A 20,078-nucleotide genomic window follows, 5' to 3' on the forward strand; every position below is an offset into this window, starting at 1 on the left:
TTGAGACAGTCGCTCTGTCACCCAGGCTGGAGTGCAATGGTGTGATCTCTGCTCCCTGCAACCTCTGCCTCCCAGGTTCAAGTGATTCCCCTGCCTCAGCCTTCCAAGTAACTGGGATTACAGGCATGTGCCACCACGCCTGACTAATTTTTCTATTTTTAGTAGAGATGAGGTTTCACCATGTTGTCCAGGCTAACCTCGAACTCCTGACCTGGTGATAATATATGCCTGCCTTTGCCTCCCAAAGTGCTGGGATTACAGGCGTGAGCCACCATGCCCACCCCTTTCCTGTGTTTAGATGCACAAATACTATTGTGTTTTGGTTGCTTACAGTAACATGCTGTACAGGTTTGTAGCCTAGGTGTGTGTAGTAGGCTATACCATCTAGGTTTGTATAAGCACGTGCTTATGATTGTACAAATTGCCTAACAACGCATTTCTCAGAACCTAGCCCTGTGGTTAAGTGACGCATGGCTGCATATAATAACATTTGTTGGGGGGTTGTAAAATAGCTGGAACTCAAAAAGTTGAAGTGGTTTTTTTTTTGTTCACAGGTCAGTTTAGGAGCTGGTGCAAAGGACGAATTGCACATTGTTGAAGCAGAGGCAATGAATTACGAAGGCAGTCCAATTAAAGTAACACTGGCAACTTTGAAAATGTCTGTACAGCCTACGGTAAGGGCGCTTTCATACTTTGGATATTGTGTTAAGGTTTAATTCTGTTTTAAGGTAGGTTTGGAGTCATTTAGGTTGTTCCAAGGAGATAGAAAGTGGTTATTTTCTGTCACTGGAGTTGAATGGTCAACTTATGAACATGGAGGTTTCTGCTGCTTGTTTAGTGGAAAAACAGGTTCACTGGTTTGTTGATTTGGTTTATGTGTTTGCCTGTAATATTTATTGTACATTCTGTTTACATATTTAGTGATGAAAAATCACTTTCTTCTAGGTTTCCCTTGGGGGCTTTGAAATAACACCACCAGTGGTCTTACGATTGAAGTGTGGTTCAGGGCCGGTACATATCAGTGGACAGCACTTAGTAGGTATGGTATTTTTATATATTATACTACTTAATTTATTCTCTTTAATGCAGTTGCTTGGTTCCCAGTTTGGATTTCTTAAAGCATGGGTTGGCTGGGTGAGGTTGCTTACACCTATAATCCCGGCACTTTGGGAGGCTGAGTCAGGTGGATCATAAGGTCAGGAGTTCCAGACGAGCCTGGCCAAGATGGTGAAACCCCGTTTTCTACTAAAAATAAAAAAAATTAGCCGGGCATGGTGGCACGTGCCTGTAGTCCCAGCTACTTGGAGGCTGAGGCAGAAGAATCACCTGAACCCAGCAGGGGGAGGTTGCAGTAAGCCAAGATTGTGCCATTGTGCTCCACCCTGGGTGACGAGTGAGACTCTGTCTCTCAAAAAAAAAATAAAAAGCATGGGTATCATACTACTGTCTTCATAGTAGATTCAAATGTGAATCTAGTAATTTATAATTGGAGAGGACAAACAAATTTTTGGGAGGAAAACAACCTTACTCTTGTCACCCAGACTGGAATGCAGTGGCACAATCACTGCAGCATCCGCCTCCCAGGTTCAAGTGATCCTCGTGCCTCAGCCCTCCCCAGTAGCTGGGACTACTGGCATGCGCCATCATGCCTAGCTATGCTTTAAAGTTTTAGTAGGAAAGATTTTGTGATGTTGGCCAGGCTGATCTTGAACACTTGGCCCTAATGTGATCTGCCTGCCTTGGCCTCTCAAAGTGTTAGAGGCATCAGCCACTGTGCCTGGCCTAAATTTTTTTATTTTGTAGAGACAGTCTCACTCAACAAGGCTGGAGTGCAATGGTGTGATCATAGCTTGCTATGGCCTTGAACTACTAGTGGGTTCACCTCAGCTTCCGGAATACCTAGAACTACTGGCATGCTTCACCACACCTGGTTAATTGTGTGTGTGTGTGTGTGTGCGCGCGCGCGCGCGCGCGGGGTCTCACTCTGTTGCCCAGCTTGGTCTCTTGGCCTTAAGTGGTCTACCTTGACCTCCCAAAGTGAGATTACGGGCGTGAGCCACTGTGCTTAGGTTTCTTGCATTTAAAACCTGGCAGTGAACATTAGGCCCCAAAATACCTTTGTTAAAAAGTTCCTTTTCCCATTTGCTCTTTTATTAGTGAATAGAAATCTCAGTTTCAATATGTGTACTGTATACTGTCAGTGTTCTTTTTGTCTGATTTCTTGCTGTTTTGAGTTTTATAATTTCAAATAAATTGTATTTTAGCTGTGGAGGAAGATGCAGAGTCAGAAGATGAGGAGGAGGAGGATGTGAAACTCTTAAGTATGTCTGGAAAGCGGTCTGCCCCTGGAGGTGGTAGCAAGGTTCCACAGGTAGAGATGGCAATTTTATTATAGGTTTTGTATTATAGCTTTTATTATGATGATAAGAGATAAGATCAGCTCTTGTTCATGGTGTACCTTTTCTTTTAAAAGAAAAAAGTAAAACTTGCTGCTGATGAAGATGATGATGACGATGAAGATGATGATGATGATGATGATGAAGAGTAAGTATGATCTTAGAAACGACATAATTCTGGAACCTTAACAGAAAAAAGGAATTTGACATAGTTGTATGCATGAGGATTTTAAGAATTATTTACAAAAAGCAAACCGGTGTAATAGTTAATAATGAAAGGGCAAGTAGTTATCTGTTGTCAGTTTCAGTTAAATGAGCTGAGTTGAAAGGATGGGTCCAAGAGAGCCTTTACGATGCTGTGACTTGTGAATCTTCAGAAGGGTAGACTATAGCATTGTGAAGTTTGATTATGTCTTTTGTCCTAAAGAAAATTTAGTGGATGTGTTACTATGCCCATTAGGTCTGGTATTATTTATCATGAACAGTTAATTAGATTGAGTAGAAAGAAAATCTGACTAAATAGCTCTATATTCATTTTACAAGTTGTTACTGAAGGTTGTTCCTCCCCTAAGGATTTTGGTTTGTGGTTTTATATAGATCCTTATAGACAAAAATAAGATTCTAAAAGGGATATTAATAAGATTTTTGGGGGGACTTAGAATATGGTTGGAAACAGGATTTGATGTGTTTATATTAAACAAGATAAAACTATTATAAACAGTACAGGCACACTGTGGTATTAAGTGGTTTTGTGTGCCAGTGTCAGTAGTACATTGAATACTTTAGTCAGCTTTTTTCCTCAGTTCTGAGATTGGTCCATATGCATTTATTGAAAACATATTAAATAAAATACAAGAAAAAAACACATAGTCTTCTAGAGAATGCATGAATGATCAGATCAGGAGTGCAGGTGGTTCTTTATAATCTTTGCGCATGATGAAGGCAGAAAACAGGAAAAAGGCCAAAAGCTTAAAAATTCAAAAGTATGACCAGTTGCAGTGGCTCACGCCCATAATTCTGACATTTGAGATCGGAGGATCTCTTGAGGCCAGCCAGCCTGGTCAGCATAGGGAGACCCCTCGCCCCCCCAGCTCAAAAGAAAAAAATTCAGAGTACTTGAATGTCAAACTTAAAAAGAAACTCAAACTCAAGGCAGTATTTGACTGTTACTTTTTTCTTTCTTCTTTTTGAGATGGGGAGGCTCTTCATTTCCCAGGCTGGAGTACAGTGGTGTGAGCTTGCTGCAACCTCTCCCTCCCAAGTTAAAGCATTTCCCCTGCATTCGTCCTCCTGAGTAGTTGGGTCTATAGGCATAAGCCACCATGCCCAGCTATTTTTTTTTTTTTGAGATGGGAGTCTCCCAGGCTGGAGTGCAGTGGTGTCATCTCGGCTCGCCACTTCCTCTGCCTCCTGGGTTCAAGCAGTCTCCTTCAGTCTTGAGTATCTAGGATTACAGGCGCCCACTGCCACACCCAGCAAATTTTTGCATTTTTAGTAGAGACTCGCAAAAATGGGCATAATTCATGATGTGTTTTTCTGTGTCTGAACTGGGTGTTTATAGGAATGAAAAGTGTACATAATATCAAGGTCCAAATCATTTAAGTTGAACTGAAGGAAGTGTACTCAGCTATATGCATAGTAGTAAAGGATCCCTTGAGGGAAACAAGTCTATTTTTTTTTTTTGAGACAGAGTTTTGCTCTTGTTGCCCAAGCTGGAGTGCAGTGGTGTGATCTCAGCTCACTGCAACCTCTGCCTCCAGAATAGCTGGGATTACAGGCGGGCACCACCACACCTGGCTAATTTGGCTAATTTCTTCTATTTTTAGTAAAAACAAGGTTTCACCATGTTAGTCTTGAGGCCTCAGCCTCCCCAAGTGCTGGGGTAATAGACATGAGCCACTGCACTGGCAACAAGTCTTAAGAAACTTAAGTGGTTAAGATGGCAATGAAAATGCAAAGAGGTGCGTGAAGATTTAATCTAACCCTTTGAACCCACAGATAAAAGGGGAAATCAGTGATCTCTTGAGAATGGAAAGAGTATGATGTGGGCTTAGTTGACTCTACTATTGATTTAAGAAAGCAAGCTTATGTAATATGCATATTGCTGATGTATACTATACATAGATGTACGTAATATATATATATATGTGTGGCCTTTTTTGGGTGGGGGGTGGGGGAGACGGAGTCCTGCTCTGTAGCCCAGGCTGGAGTGCAGTGGCGCCATCTTCGCTCACTGCAACCTCTGCTTCCTGGGTCCGGGTTCCAGCACTTCTCCTGCCTCAGCCTCCCGAGTAGCTGGGATTACAGGCACATGCTACCATGCCCAGCTAATTTTTGTATTTTCAGTAGAGGTGGGGTTTCACCATGTTGACCAGGCTGGTTTTGAACTACTTGATCTCTCGATCCGCCCGCCTCAAAAAGTGCTGGGATTACAGGCATAGCCACAGTGCCCATCCCCTTTGTAGGTTTTATAGCTGATTTTTTTTTTTTGAAGTAAAGTTTGAGTTCTCTAGCTTTGTCCTTCCAAGATTGCATTTGTTCTCGTTAGCTCCCTTAAGTGTCTGCTGTTTTTGTGTTTTGAGATAGGGTCTTGCTTTGTCACCCAGGCTGGAGAGCAGTGGTGCAGTGACAACTCATTGCCTCAAGATCTTCCTGCCCCACTGCCCTGCTAATTAATTTTTTTAAATTATTTGTTTATTTTTTTAGAGATAGGGTTCTTGTTATGTGTCGCCTAGGCTAGTCTCAGACTAGAACGATCCTCTAACCTCAGCCTCCCAAAGTGTTAGGATTATAGGTAAGAGACACTGTGCCAACTTTTGGCTTTGTATATAAACTTTAGGATCTGTCTGTACAGAGAAACCAGCTTAGGGAGTCTTCTAAGGATTGTATTTAATCCTTATGTTTGGGGAGTGTTGCCATCTTGGCAATATCTGAACATTGGAATGTTTCTATTTAGGTCTTCAATTTTTTAACACAAATTTACTATTTAAATGTACAGTTTAATGTCACTAAATATACATTAAATATACATACATTGTACAGCAGTATTATAGTATGTGTTCATACAAAACAACTCATTGAGCAACTTCATTTCCCAGCCCTTAGCGACCACAATTATACCTTCTTTTTCTTTGAGTTTGACTACTTTCATAGATATATAATAATGAATAGGATTATACACTGTTCTTTTGTGGCTGGCTTACTTTGTTCAAGGTTCAGTCATGTTGCAGCATGTGAGAGGATTTTCACTGTGTATACATAAGACATTTTTATTATTTAGCCGTTAACATTTGGGTTGCTTTCACCTCTTGGCTGTTGTGAACAATGCTGCAATGAACATGGGTGCACAAAAAAATCACTTGAAGGTCCTGCTTTCAATTCTTTTGTATACTCCTAAATTTTGAAAGTACTTAATGTCTTGACATTTTTATTTGTAGTGATGATGATGATGATTTCGATGATGAGGAAACTGAAGAAAAAGTGCCAGTGAAGAAAGTGAGTATAATATAATGCTACAAGGTAGGATTATATATAAATTTATATATATATATAAAAATAACAATAGAAATAGTAGTTTTTTAATGCTATTCGAGTTTTGTAGTTAAGGAAAGTTGGTGTGGGGAGATCATCTATCTCAAACTGAAATTGAGTTATGAGGAGGACTACAGAAAACTTACAGTGGGGAATGGTCTGTTTTCTTTATCCATGTGGCCTTCCCCACAATTTGTTTACTGCTTTTAATTTTTTTTTGAGATGGAGTTTTGCTCTGTTGCCCAAGCTGGAGTGCAGTGGCACAATCTTGGCTCACCTCAACCTCTGCCTCCCAGTTCAAACGATTATCCTGCCTCAGCTTCCTGAGTAGCTGGGATTACAGGCACATGCCACCACACCTGGCCTGTGGTTGCTGCTTTTCTTACATGGTTTGGACAGTTTGTTTGCACTGATGTTGGGGGCAGAGACAGTGATTAAGATTAATTTCTAATTGCAGTCTATACGCGATACTCCAGCCAAAAATGCACAAAAGTCAAATCAGAATGGAAAAGACTCAAAACCATCATCAACACCAAGATCAAAAGTAAGTGGCAACATTTACACAGATGAGTCTCATTGATCCAGTTGGTAAAATCTGTGGAAGAATCTAGTGTGAAATTTAATAGACCTTTATAGAACCCTTGTAATTGGTGTTTTAAAGTTTAAATCAGCTTGTTGTGTGTTGTAAGTACACACACACATGAATATACTAAATGTAATGTGCTACTGGGGTTACAGTGTGGTGGTGGGAGCCAGTAGAATTTTTTTTTTTTGAGAGTCTCACTTTGTCACTCAGGCTGGAGTAGAGTGGCGTGATCTCAGCCTACTGCAACCTTCACCACCTGGGTTCAAGCGATTGTCCTGCCTCCCAAGTAGCTGGGACTATAGACGTGCCCCACCATGCCCAGCTAATTTTTGTAGTTTTTAGTAGAGGTGGGGTTTCACTATACTATGGCCAGGCTGGTCTTGAACTGACCTTAGGTGATCTGCCCCGCCCTCTCAAAGTGTTGGGAAAGTGTGAGCCACCGTGTCTGGCTTGAATTTATGTATGTGTATATATATATATATATATATATATATATAGTGAAGTCAACAGTTTTTTATAAGGAATCTTTGTTGAAAAGTGTGTCTGAGTAGAGCAGAGGTTCTCAACCTTGGCTACATATCAGATTGAAGCAGAATGTTTAGGACCAGACAGGGTTTGGTGGTCTACCCACTGCTCTGCAGAAAATGGAATTTGAAGGAAAAAAAAATTTAAAAGATCCCCAGCAGTACTTAATACTTAAGGAGATACTGTAAAAATGGTCTGGGGTGGGCCCCAGGCATCAGACTATAATGACTTCATTGCTTTCATCTTTGAAAGTAAGATCTTCTGATCTCATTTTTTTTAGAGCTGACTTGATACTGTACATAAAACCAAACTCCCAAATTATTCTAGTTTATTTTTTCTTTTTTTAAAGAAATGGGTGTCCTACTTATGCCCAGGTTGGACAGTACAGTGGTATGATCATAGCTCATGACATCCTCCAGCTGCTGGGCTCAAGTAATCCTCCTACCTCAGCCTCCGGAATAGCTGGGATTATAAGAATGCACCACCATGCCTAGCTAATCATCTTACTCCTTCCTTAAAAGACTGATTTTAAGAACAAATTAATTGTATGGTGTGAATTTATTTAATGATTCCAGTTGTATAATTAGTTTTATAAGGGAATTTTGTTAAGAATATTTGAGGAAATCCAGATTGGATGGGTTTTAATTAGGGGTTGTATTTTTACTACCTTTTGGAAATTCATTTCTTTTTTTCAGGGACAAGAATCCTTCAAAAAACAGGAAAAAACTCCTAAAACACCAAAAGGACCTAGTTCTGTAGAAGACATTAAAGCAAAAATGCAAGCAAGTATAGAAAAAGTGAGTAAAATTATCTTCAACTTGGTTTCCCCTGTCAAATTGCACATGTCTGCTTTGCATATACTTGAATGTTTTCGTTTTGGTTTGGTTTGGTTTACTCTTTGTTCCCTGTTCGTGGTATAAATGTTTTCAAAAATGAATTCTAAAACATAATTGTGTCTGTGGTGATTTTTGCATATGTGAGATTAAATATGCCTTATTTTCCATTATAAAAGGAACATAGTGCACTGGTGGCAAGGAACATTCTGACCTTCCATGTTAAATCAGTGAGAGCCCTTTGCCAGTTCTTCTGGTTGTAAGATACCCTAGAGAACCAGCAGAGGGCGTGTGAGACTTCGTTAAAATTGCAAACAGCTGGAAAAGTAGATGCTGGCTGTTGCTTGGTATTACAGTTAAATATTCATGATTGACTCTAGTCAGAAGTATTTTTCAGCAGATTGAGACATTTGTTTGCTGTTTACACCGAGTTATCACTAGTTAATACATGTAGTAATACGTAGGTTTTGTGAATGACCAGGCTTAAAATCTAGTTTCCTTTTGTTTTAAATAATGGAAATTTGGGAAGAGGATTAGGTCTCCTGTCTGCTTGACTTGGGGATATGAGTAGGATGTAGAATAAATGTCTTAGAAGCACATATAAGAGAAGCTTTAATTCTATGAATAATACTTTTAGACCCCAACTATTGAGAACAAATGTGGGATGGTGAAGACAAATGGCCAACTCATTTCCCCATGTTTTTCTTGTGCTCTATAGGTTTTTCGTGGCTTCAGTAGATTGCTTGTACAGTGATAAGTCCACTGGAAAAACATTTTAGAGCTGGAATGTACTTCTTGTTTTTAGTCACACTGTAAACTCTTTAGCCTTCCTGGTTATCACTGATTTTTGTCCCTTGGATACAATGCTAAAATGACATCTTTTAGATGCCCCTCCTCTCCATTTTAATATGGTCCTATCTCCTTGGTTTAATTGCAGGCGCATTGAACAGTCCTGGGCACTACTGGTAAATTAAGCCCAAAGATGGGGAGAAAGGAAAAGGAGAGACAAATATAGTCCATACTGAGTGTCATCAGCAATCCAGACTGAAGTCTTCTATTTTAATCTCAATCCCCTTTTCTGATTTCCCACCCATGCCTCTTCAGGCTGGAAACAGTCTCACACTTTTGGTTCCCTAAAGCACTTTATTCAACTGTTGTGATTCAGTGAACCTTGCCTTTTGCTTTCTATTACTTGTGTGCATTTGCCTCATCTCTGACCATGTTTTAAATCCTTTGTATCTCCTTAGCTGCTCAATAAATATTTGAATGAATCAATTAAGAATGTATGTGACAATAATTTTGAAATGGAAATTGTTAATGTGAAGTTTATTTTACCTAGGTTACTGGAGGCAGTTCAGTTTCTTAATGCTATACCTGATTCTGCCAAGGTCCCTTGGACATTTGAAAACCCTTTCACTCCTTTAAAAATTCATAAAAGATAACTTACAGGGAAAGATATTCCAAAGTAGTGACGAATTTAAACATTTCAAGATATTTGCTATAGTAATGTTTTGGAATTTTGGTGACAGAGTCACAGGTAATGCCAATATTCTTGTAGTTTCTTGCCTACATCCATAATTTGAAGGACATGGTAAGTATTATTGATTAGTGAAGTGTAGTAATTGTAAATTTTTTCCTCCATTCAACTTTTTATCTCTTTAACTGATGATCAGATTAGTGTTGTGCTGAACCAAAGTTTGTGTTCAATAAAAATTTATTAAAATAACAGTTGACATGGTTCTCCAAAGGAGTGTAATGGTTGTATTCTGGATGATAAAACTGACTTGTTAGATAATGCACATAAGCAACCAACTTGCCATGTTCGTGTGTGTCTAGAATCTCAAGTGTAGCTTATGTTTTACATTCTTAGGGAAGCTGTTTGGGAAGATCTGAAACTCTGGCAAATCTGTTTGAATAGAGGTACTAACCATGCTGCCAAGTAGGGCTTTTTGGCCCTGAAAAAGACATTGAATATTGGAAATTTGAGGGGAAAAGGAATGAGCTGATAAATGTAATAGGGTGCAGATCATAGAGGGATTTTTTAAATGTATCTCTTTCAGTATATTTCTCTACTTAGCTGTAATAATCCTTTTGTCTCAATAGGGTGGTTCTCTTCCCAAAGTGGAAGCCAAGTTCATCAATTATGTGAAGAATTGCTTCCGGATGACTGACCAGGAGGTAACTGGATTTCCTGGGGACATGATCAAATCTAAGTTTATTTGTGTGATTTATGATGATAATGCCTTCACTCTGGCTCTTTAAAAGGTTCCTAACCACAGATGATAATACTTGACATTAAATATATGAGAACTCGGCCAGGTGTGGTGGCCCACTTTGGGATACCGAGGTGGGTGGATCACGAGGTCAAGAGATGGAGACCATCCTGGTCAACATGGTGAAACCCCGTCTCTACTAAAAATATAAAAACTTAGCTGGGCATGGTGGTGCGTGCCTGTAATCCCAGCTACTCGGGAGGCTGAGGCAGGAGAATTGTCTGAACCCAGGAGGCGGAGGTTGCGGTGAGCTGAGATTGCGCCATTGCACTCCAGCCTGGGTAACAAGAACGAAACTCCGTCTCAAAAAATATATATATATATATATATATATATATATATATATATATATATATACATACATACACACACATACACGTATACGTGTATATATACATACACACACACACACACACACACACACACACACACACACACACATATATGAACTCTTAAAGAAGACAGTTGGCAGTCTGAGAAGATAACTTTAGGGTATTTTCCCCAGCTTTCATAGAGTTGGTAAATGATTTTGGTTATTGAATTCAGTTTTACTTTTTTGGTACTATGTTGGCTAAGGAAATTGCTGTGGTTTTTCTTGCTACTCCATTTGGCTGCTCGGGGCAGTCTGGTCTTTGCTTTTTTGGGATTTGGTAGAGATTTTTTCTTCGTGGATCTTATGGGAAATGTTTTTTGCCAAAGTCATCCTAACATGAAATCTGGAAGCCAGACACCAAATTGTGGTTACTACTAGATACATAAGCTTCAGTTAGCTGTTAAATTTTACAATTACTACATGTGAAAGTATTTTTGTCAACATAAAGTTTATGCATTTTTTTTCTCATACAGTTGACTCACAGGTGTAAGGAAAATGTAAAAGTGATTAAGTAGGGATTTGTAAGGTATTGTGTGTAGAGAACAGATGATGCATTTAATGGTTTTTACGTTTTCTGTGTTTAGCTTTTTTCAAAAAATTATGAAAATTCGGCAATTAGCTGTTTTTTTCTGCCATAGTATTTAGCACTTGTTTATTTAATTGCAACAGTGCTTGAATTTATATTCAGGTTCGTGAAACCCTGATGTGGTTAATTTTAACTTTGTGAAGGTTGCAGTGATGGGCTGTAAAATGATCAGATACAGTCTGTTTTGGTTTCTGTTCTGTTTTTTTTCTCTACATTTGAATCCCAAAATGTTAGTGTGGGTTTTTGGGAGTTTATTTGGAATAATAAACATTTATTGAGCATAAGTTATTTTGAAACTCTGCATTATGCAACTGGTTATTCAATATTGAAAATAGTGGGAAATCAGATAAATAACCAGCATGTACTAACAGCTAAGCATAGATGTATTTCTTCAACTGCTGCCAAGAAAAGTGATAAATTTAATGATTAAGTTGTGGTGGTCTTCTGTATTTTATAACAAAGTTTTGTAGCTATTAAATTACTGAACCAGAACTTCTCCCAGAAGTATTATTATTATTTTTTTAAAGTATTTTGGGCCAGGTTGATCTTGAACTCCTGGCCTCAAGCAATTCTCCCACCTCGGCCTCCCAGAGTGGTAAGATTCTAGGCACAAGCCACCTTGCCCAGCCTACCAGAAGTATTTTCTTGCTCTGGAATTTAAAGTGTTCTCAAGTGTCAGGATGAAATTCTTGCAATAAATAGTAAATGCTTAATAACTTGAATTACTATTATAGAGATTATCAAAACTAAATTTCTCCTGTTTTTATGACATAGAGCTGCAGTGTACAAAAAATGAGAATTTATATTTGTCTGAACCTATGAATAGAAGATTTCTGACTGGACATGGTAGCTCACACTTAACAGTCCCAGCACTTTGGGTGGCAACATGGCAAAACTCTGTCTCTACTAAAAATACTAAATTTAGATGTGTGTGGTGTGTGTGTGGTGGCATGTACCTGTACTCCCAGCCTTGGCTAAGTGCTGGGATTACAGGTGTAAGCCATGGTGCTTTTTTTTTTTTTTAATGTGGATGTCATCCATCTAGTGTGATCTTGGCTAAACTGCAACCTCTGTGTCTTGGGCTCAGGCTATCCACCCACCTCAGCCTCCCAAGTAGCTGGGCTTCCTATAGTTGCACACCACCGTGCCCGGCTAAGTTTTGATTTTAGTAAACAAGGTTTCACTATGTTACCCAGGCTGGTCTCAAACTCCTGAGCTGAAGTGATCTGCCCGCCTCAGCCTCCCAAAGTGCAGGGATTTACAGGCATGAACCACCATGCCTGGCCTCAGCATATAGTTTTCTAAATGTATACTTGCATAGGCAATTCAGAATACGTTCTCTAACTATTTGCTAAATCTGGCCAACTCTAAAGCTGATCTCAAGATAGATGAAGTTGGAAGTAACATTGGCCATGTAGGTCTCTGTCCTTTGTTTAATAAATAACATTATTTCCTTAGTAAATAATGTTAAGCTATGAAATATTTATTATCATATTTTATGACTGATTAAAGGGTTTAAATCAGATGACTGATGACATCTGAGTACACATTTTCTTGGAGTCATTTCTTTAGAGTTAACCTGTTTGGTAGAATGAAAATAGATGTTGAACTATGCAGAGACGTTTAATTTATTGATGTCTGTGAAGTGTTGTGGGTTCCTTAACCACATTTCTTTTTTTTTTTTTTCCAGGCTATTCAAGATCTCTGGCAGTGGAGGAAGTCTCTTTAAGAAAATAGTTTAAACAATTTGTTAAAAATTTTCCGTCTTATTTCATTTCTGTAACAGTTGATATCTGGCTGTCCTTTTTATAATGCAGAGTGAGAATTTTCCCTACCGTGTTTGATAAATGTTGTCGAGATTCCATTGCCAAGAATGTGTTGTCCAAAATGCCTGTAGTTTTTAAAGATGGAACTCCACCCTTTGCTTGGTTTTAAGTATGTATGGAATGTTATGATAGGACATAGTAGTAGTGGTGGTCAGACATGGAAATGGTGGGGAGACAAAAATATACATGTGAAATAAAACTCAGTATTTTAATAAAGTAGCATAGTGTCTGTTGGCTTATTTAACTGTTATATACTTTGTCACAGAAATAATTTACATAGTTAAGAATGGCAAATGGTATAAAATTCGAAGAACATCCCTGCCTTCCCCTTCAATAGTTCCTCCTGGAGCTAACCACTTTTTCTTCATAAGGATTGGGTGCTGTGCTCCCACCTCCTGATGATAGTTAACAATTAAAACTGCAACATACTTCCAAATGTTCCATTAGACCTCCTATCCACCTATTCTAGCCTCACTCCCAAAGAAAATCTGGCATGTTCAAACAGCTTTAAGCAGCCTTTCTCAACCTGCATTTTTGTTTTTTTTTTGAGGCAGGAGTGCAGTTGCACAATCTTACTGCAGCCTCCACTTCTTGAGTTCAGGCGACTCTACTGAGCCTCCCAAGTAGCTGGGATTATAGGTGTGAGCCAGCAACGCAGATAATTTTCGTATTTTTAATAGAAATGAGTTTTAACCAGACCTCAAGTGATTTGCCCACCTCATCTTCCTAAAGTGCTAGGATTTACAGGTGTGAGCCACCACACCCGGCCTAGAGCTGGATTCTTTATCTGAATCAAAGCAATTTGTGTTTTGCCTTAAGCTGATTACATGATCTGAGTTGGGTATACTGATTTCTCCTAGGCTGTGGTTTTATACTCCTAGTAGTTGAGGGGACGTTCTCCATTTCTCTGCCTTTTTCCTTGGGAGGTTTGTCTCCCGCTTCTATCCATTCTTAGGCTTGTTTGATAATACTGGATGGTTTTTCTCATTCCTTTTTGTTTAAATTCTGGAAAGACTTTTGTCTTCGCAAATTTTTGTGTTGATTTCTATATACTTAGTGCTTGCTTGCTTGGGGCGTGTATCTGAAATCTAAATATTTTATTCCAACATTTTGAAGTGATCTTGTAGTTTTTGTTTTGAGACAGCCTCGTCCTGTCACCTAAGCTGGAGTGCAATGGTGCAATCTCAGCTCACTGTCATCTCCCGTCTCTGCCTTCCAAATAGCTGGGAGTACAAGTGTGTGCCACCACTCCTGGCTAATTGTGTGTATGTATAATACGTATATATATGTGTGTGTGTGTGTATATATATATTAGAAGAAGCAGGGTTTTACCATGTTGGCCAGGGTGGTCTCAAACTCCTGACCTCAGAATGGTCTGCCTGCCTTGGCCTCTCAAAGTGCTGGCATTAGGCATGAGCCAGTGCCCTTGCCAGGCTTGTTCTTTCATCCTGTGTGTTTTTCCCTTTTCTTCTAGTAGCCTGTTTTATTTAGCAGGTTGCCATTTGTTGACTAGGCTGATAGTTGCTTACATTTTGATCTGTAGATTTTAACCCTTTTTGCCTCTAGGATAGATCTCCAGAGTAATCTCATTTTGGAGAGGGGAAGAGGTTGGGTACAGTACTATTTTGATCAGTTTCTGGGTGCCAGGTGTGTGGTCTAATCATTTGCTGTGGGTAATGGTTGCCTTCATTCAGTGTCCTCTGTCCATGTTTCTTTTTCTATATACCTTTAAGACTTGAGAGGATGGTGTGTTTATTGCTTCATTGGAAAGTACCCCCCCCCCCGCCTTTTTTTTAGTGTAGTGGTGTGATCTCCCACTGCAGCCTTCTGAGTATCAAAGACTACAGGCTTGTGCCACCATGCCCTACTTTTTGTAGAGATGTGGTTTTGCCATGTTGCCCAGGCTGGTCTTGGCACTCTTGGGCTCAAGCGATCTCCCACCTCTTCCTTCCAAAGTGCTAGGTTTATAGGTGTGAGCCATCACATCTGGCTGGAAATTAATGTTATTTTTTGGGTCAATTTTCAGAATGATGAATTGATAGCATCCTGTGAAAGGAGACAGTGAATTTAAGTATCCCGAATTCAGATTTTTATCTGTTTGTATTTCAACCCACTATTTTTTTTTGATGATGATACTTCTTTTTGACCCAGGGAATCCCCTTCAAGCTTGCTCCTACCATAGCAGATCTCAGCCATCTGATTACTCTGATTTCTTATGTGACAGGGTGTTCAAGTTTCATCTTGCTCATTTCTCTTCCTCAGACCTGGGCCCACACCTGCAGGCACCATTTCCCCCAAAGAACCCTAGCTCACTTTAAGGAATAATGGTATTTGTAGATCATTGTCAGGGCAGGAACATTGCTTGTTTATACTGGGTTCTAGGTTAGCCAGTTGAATTAGATCACCAAACCCTTTGGAAAAGGGAATGAACGATTTTATGAGTGCTGAGGAGGACATCCATGCACAGGTTGGCTGACAAGCTTTTCATAAGTCAACAATCAACGTAACTACAGAGCTACCCTCAGTCTCAGAGAACAGGAAAAATAGGTTGCAGTAGTAAAAAGACCATACGGGGAAAGCAGATGAGGTTTCTTAAAAAGGCACAAATACAGAGTAATAGCATGAGGTTTATAGTGGTGTATCAATGCTTGGAGAAACTACGTGGTTTTGACTTAAAATACGTAGTCACAGATAATGATGGGGATACGTACTGAGAAACCCACTGTTAGGCATTTTTGTCATGTGAACAGAATAGTTCCATGAATTTAGGTGGTAGAGCCTACCACACACCTAAGCTGTAAGGTACAGCCTATGCCTTCAAGGCTACAAACCTGTACAGTATAGTTGTACTGAATACTATAGGCACTTATATCTCAGTAGTGAGTATTTGTATCTAAACAGAAAAGGTCCAGTAAAAAGATGGTAAATATTTTTAAAAATGGCATATAAGGGCACTTCAATGACTAGAACTTGCAGAAATGGAAATTGCTGATTGAGAATAAAAAGCCTAGGACAGGGGTCCAAAGTGGCTCCCACCGGATGTCGTGGCGCTTGCGAAGGCAAGGTCATGAGTTCAAGGCTAACCTGAGCAACCTTACAAACTCACACTGATTGGCAAAAAAAAAAAAAAAAAAAAAAAAAAAAGCCTAGGACATTATACTGCTGTAAACTATAAACACGGTATACTTACACTACGCTAAATGCTTTTCTTCATTAACCTTAGCTTAGTGAACTGTATAAACTTTAAAAACTTTGACTCTTGTAATACTTAACAAACTACAGGTGTCCAAAAATACATTTTTTTTAGACAGAGTCTCACTCTTGCCCAGACCTGGAGTGCAGTGATGTGATCTTGGCTCACTGCAACCTTTGCCTCTTGGGTTCAAGTGATTCTCCCGTCTCAGCCTCCTAAGTAGCTGCCATCATACTTGGCTTTTTTTTTTTTTTGTATTTTTGTTGGGGTTTCACAATGTTGCCCAGCCTGGTCTTGAACTCCTGACCTCAGGTGATCCACCTGCCTTGTCCTCTCAAAGTGCTGGGATTATAGGCGTGAGCCACCATGCCTGGCCTCAAAAATACATTCTTTTTTTTGTAACAGTCTCACTCTTGCCCAGGCTGGAGTGCAGTGGCGCAATCTTGGCTCACTGCAACCTCTGCTTCCGTGTTCAAGTGATTCTCCTGCCTCAGCCTCCTGAGTAGCTGGGACTACAGGTGTGTGCCACCATACCTGACTAATTTTTTGTATTTTATTAGAGATGGGGTTTCACCATGTTAGCCAGGATGGTCTTGATCTGACCTCATGATCCTCCTGCCTCAGCCTCCGAAAGTGCTGGGATTACAGGCATGAGCCACTGTGCCCAGCAAAAAAACATTTTTATTCTTTACATTTCTATTAAAATTTTTTTCAACTTTTTTGTTAACTAAGACATACTTTCGCCTAGGCCTACCATGGGGTCAGGATCATCAACATGTCGTTCATCCAACATATTGTCCCACTGGAAGGTCTTCAGGGGCAATGAGAGGACGCTGTCATCTGTAACATTGCCTTCTGGAATACCACCTGAGGCTTTTTTTTTTTTTTTTGGAGCACACTGATAAAAAGTACAATAAATATGTAAATCGGTAATACATTTTTTTAATATCAAGTATGTACTGTACATAATACAGGTTTGTTTACATCAGCATCGTACTATGCTGTTACAATTGCTACAATAGCTCCCTTATAATCTGGGCTCACCATACATGTGGTCTGTTCTTAACCAAACCATCATTATGCAGCTTTTATTTTTATTTTTTGAGACAGTCTCATTCTGTTGCCCTGGCTGGAGTTCAGTGGGGCAATTTTAGCTTACTGTAACCTCTGCCTCCTGGGTTCAAGTGATTCTTATGCCTCAGCCTCCCAGTAGCTAGAACTACAGGTGCGTGCCACCATGCCTGGCTAAGTTTTATATTTTTAGTAGAGACGGGGCCTCACCATGTTGGCCATTCTGGTCTCGAGCTCCTGACCCCAGGTGATCTGCCCACGTTGGCCTCCCAAAGTGCTGGGATTACAGGCGTGAACCACCATACCTGGCCGGCTTTTTTTCTTTTTATGGATAAATTTTTCTTTTTCTTTTTTCTTTTTTTTTCTTTTTATTTTTTTGAGATAGGTTCTTACTCTCTTGCCCAGGCTGGAGTGCAGTGGCATAATCTTGGCTCACTGCAACCCTCTCTTGGGTTCCAGCGATTCTCCCACCTCAGCCTTCCGAGTAGCTGGGACTACAGGCGCATGCCACCACTTTTTGTATTTTTTATAGAGACAGGGTCTCACTATATTGGCCAGGCTGGTCTCAAACTCCTGGTCAAATGATCCAACCACCTCGGCTTCCCAAAGGCCTGAGATTACAGCATGAGGCACTGACCTTTAGGCAGCTCTTGACAGTGCTAGCTTGATAAGCAAGGAGAGGAGATGAGCATTGTACAGGGTGTGGGTTTTTTGTTGGAAATTGTTCAAGGAAAAAAAGGTTAAGTTGAGGGTTACAAGTATATATTGAGTCCATTAAAAGGTGGCCTGGACACTGGAAATACAGGGTTAAAGTTATTTGAGAAAGTCTGAGGCTACTGTCCAGCCAGTTCCTTAATGAAGAGCCAGTTGCTCCCTGACTCATGGACTTGGCAGCAGAGGTCCCAAGTTTTAATGCTGTGCAAATTCTAGGAGATGGCTTTCAGAAAACTTTAGAGCCCATCTGTGCTAAGGGTCTACTTTTCTTATTAAAATACCTGATACTGTTGAAGACAGTGCTGTTGCTTGAGGCTGTTTGTGCTGTGTTCTTAGTCTGGATGTTTTCCCTCTTTGTCTCCACAATATTTGTACTCCACAGAGTCCCTGAATCTTAGGAATCTTCTCAATCAAGATGGGAGAAGTGGAAAACAAGTGGAAAGACTGCAGGGCTTAGTTTACTTGCACACTTGAACAGGGAGATTGAATTTAAATACATACTGTCTCAGATGAAGTTCTAGGTGCTTAGGGTTAGTCAGTAGGCAAGGTACTTAGATGCCCTGCAGGCCTTACATTTCATGGGGTTACCAGTCAACATACATTCTCAACTCCCCTCAGAAAATTGCCTGAGTTTATTAGCTTAGAGCTGAGAATTGAATGCAGGTGTTTCTGATTCTGACCCCAAAATAGCACATAGCTGGCTAGCCCAATCTACCATACTCTTATCTGGACTGGTGACAGCTAGCTGTCTCACTGTCCTCCTTACTCCAGCTATTAAGAATGAAGTGGAATGGTATAACAGCATTCCACTTCATTCTTAGCCATCGTAATGCTTTTTTTTTTTTTGACGGAGTCTCCTTCTGTTGCCCAGGCTGGAGCACAGTGGTATAATCTTGGCTCACTGCAAACTCCGCCTCCTGGGTTCAAGCAATTCTCTGCCTCAGCCTCCCGAGCAGCTGGGATTACAGGCACCCACCAACATGCCTGGCTAATTTTTCTATTTTTAGTAGAGACAGGGTTTCACCATCTTGGCCAGGCTGGTCTTGAACGCCGAACCTCGTGATCCACCCACCCCGGCCTTTCAAAGTACTGAGATTACAGGCGTGAGTCACCGCGCCGAGCCCAGGGTAAAGCTCTTTTTTTTTTTCAAAAAACAAACTGAATTTTGACTCAGTTTCAAGGCCTTAATTGACAACTTGTGGCATATCTATACTATTAAATACTATCCCACAGTGAAAAGGGATTACTGCAAAATGCAACAAAAGATTAATCTCAAAACATGCTCAGCCAGACACAAAGAAGCACATACTGGGTGGTTCCATTTATGTGAAATTGAAAATAAACCAGCACCAGCAGATAAATGATTCCTTGGGATGAGCAATTGGGGGTGGGAAGATTACCTGAGAAGAGGTGGTGGTTATACCTGGATACATCTGTCAGAACTGAACTGTACACTTAAAACTGATGCATTGCAAAACTGGTACCCTTCAAAAAGCTGTTGATGTCTACTTAATTTCCTGTGAAGGCCTGCCTGCAAGGCATGGTCAAGCACGCTGCCTGTTTTCACCCTCATCTCTTGCCACACTCTCCCAGGCTAACCCTGCCAGTCACCTAGCCTTTGTCCACTGGAGGTACTTCACATCTTTTACCTGAAATGCTCCTTTGCATGGCTGACTATCTCCTGTTTCTTGGTCTCAGCCTAAATGTTACCAAGAGGTCTTCTGGCTTCTCCATCTCCCATGCCGTTTATCTCAACCCACTGGTTTTTCTCAAAGCACTGGCAACCAACCAGCATTTATATCTTGGTGTATTTGCTTATTGCCCATCTTCCCTAGTAGAAAAGAAGTGCTTTTTTAGCGCAGGGACCTTGCCTATCTTTTAATGGGGGCCCAACACTGTAAGATCTCAATGAATTGTGATCGAATTTGTAAGAAGTGATTACTAAAATAGTGGTATATATTAAGTGTTGTATGAACATACCAAATTTAAGATTCAGGCATATGGTAAATAGGTCATATTGGTAAATAGGTACATGAAACTAGACTCGAGGGTGTGAATGGTGGGGAAAAGAATGTGTGGTATAAAATGGATTTGGAGTCAAAAGACATTCTGACTAGACGCCTCTTCAGCTGTAAATTGGAAATGATCCTGCCTCCCTACTTCATGAAATT

General features: G+C 40.2%; 1 protein-coding gene across 11 annotated transcripts in view; it reads left to right on the top strand.

Moving 5' to 3' along the window:
• Window positions 1–13,148, top strand: part of NPM1 (nucleophosmin 1) — a 15,967-nt gene extending 2,819 nt beyond the window's left edge. For 6 of the 11 annotated variants that reach the window (XM_078365794.1, XM_078365788.1, XM_078365791.1 and 3 more), the window contains 8 exons: window positions 555–674; window positions 946–1,039; window positions 2,265–2,371; window positions 2,474–2,544; window positions 5,834–5,891; window positions 6,385–6,471; window positions 7,734–7,835; window positions 9,975–10,376. In XM_078365794.1, coding sequence (XP_078221920.1) covers window positions 609–674; window positions 946–1,039; window positions 2,265–2,371; window positions 2,474–2,544; window positions 5,834–5,891; window positions 6,385–6,471; window positions 7,734–7,835; window positions 9,975–10,133 — 744 coding nt within the window. In that variant the 5' untranslated portion in view covers window positions 555–608 and the 3' untranslated portion in view covers window positions 10,134–10,376. Of the gene's footprint in view, window positions 1–554; window positions 675–945; window positions 1,040–2,264; window positions 2,372–2,473; window positions 2,545–5,833; window positions 5,892–6,384; window positions 6,472–7,733; window positions 7,836–8,808; window positions 10,377–12,793 lie in introns of those variants that run through there. The other 5 variants (XM_002744543.6, XM_035290494.3, XR_013532513.1 and 2 more) reach the window with 4 other exon arrangements.
• Window positions 13,149–20,078: the final 6,930 nt, after the last annotated feature.

This window comes from Callithrix jacchus, chromosome 2 (genome assembly GCF_049354715.1).
Source record: "Callithrix jacchus isolate 240 chromosome 2, calJac240_pri, whole genome shotgun sequence".
NCBI classification, from domain to species: Eukaryota; Metazoa; Chordata; class Mammalia; order Primates; family Cebidae; genus Callithrix; species Callithrix jacchus.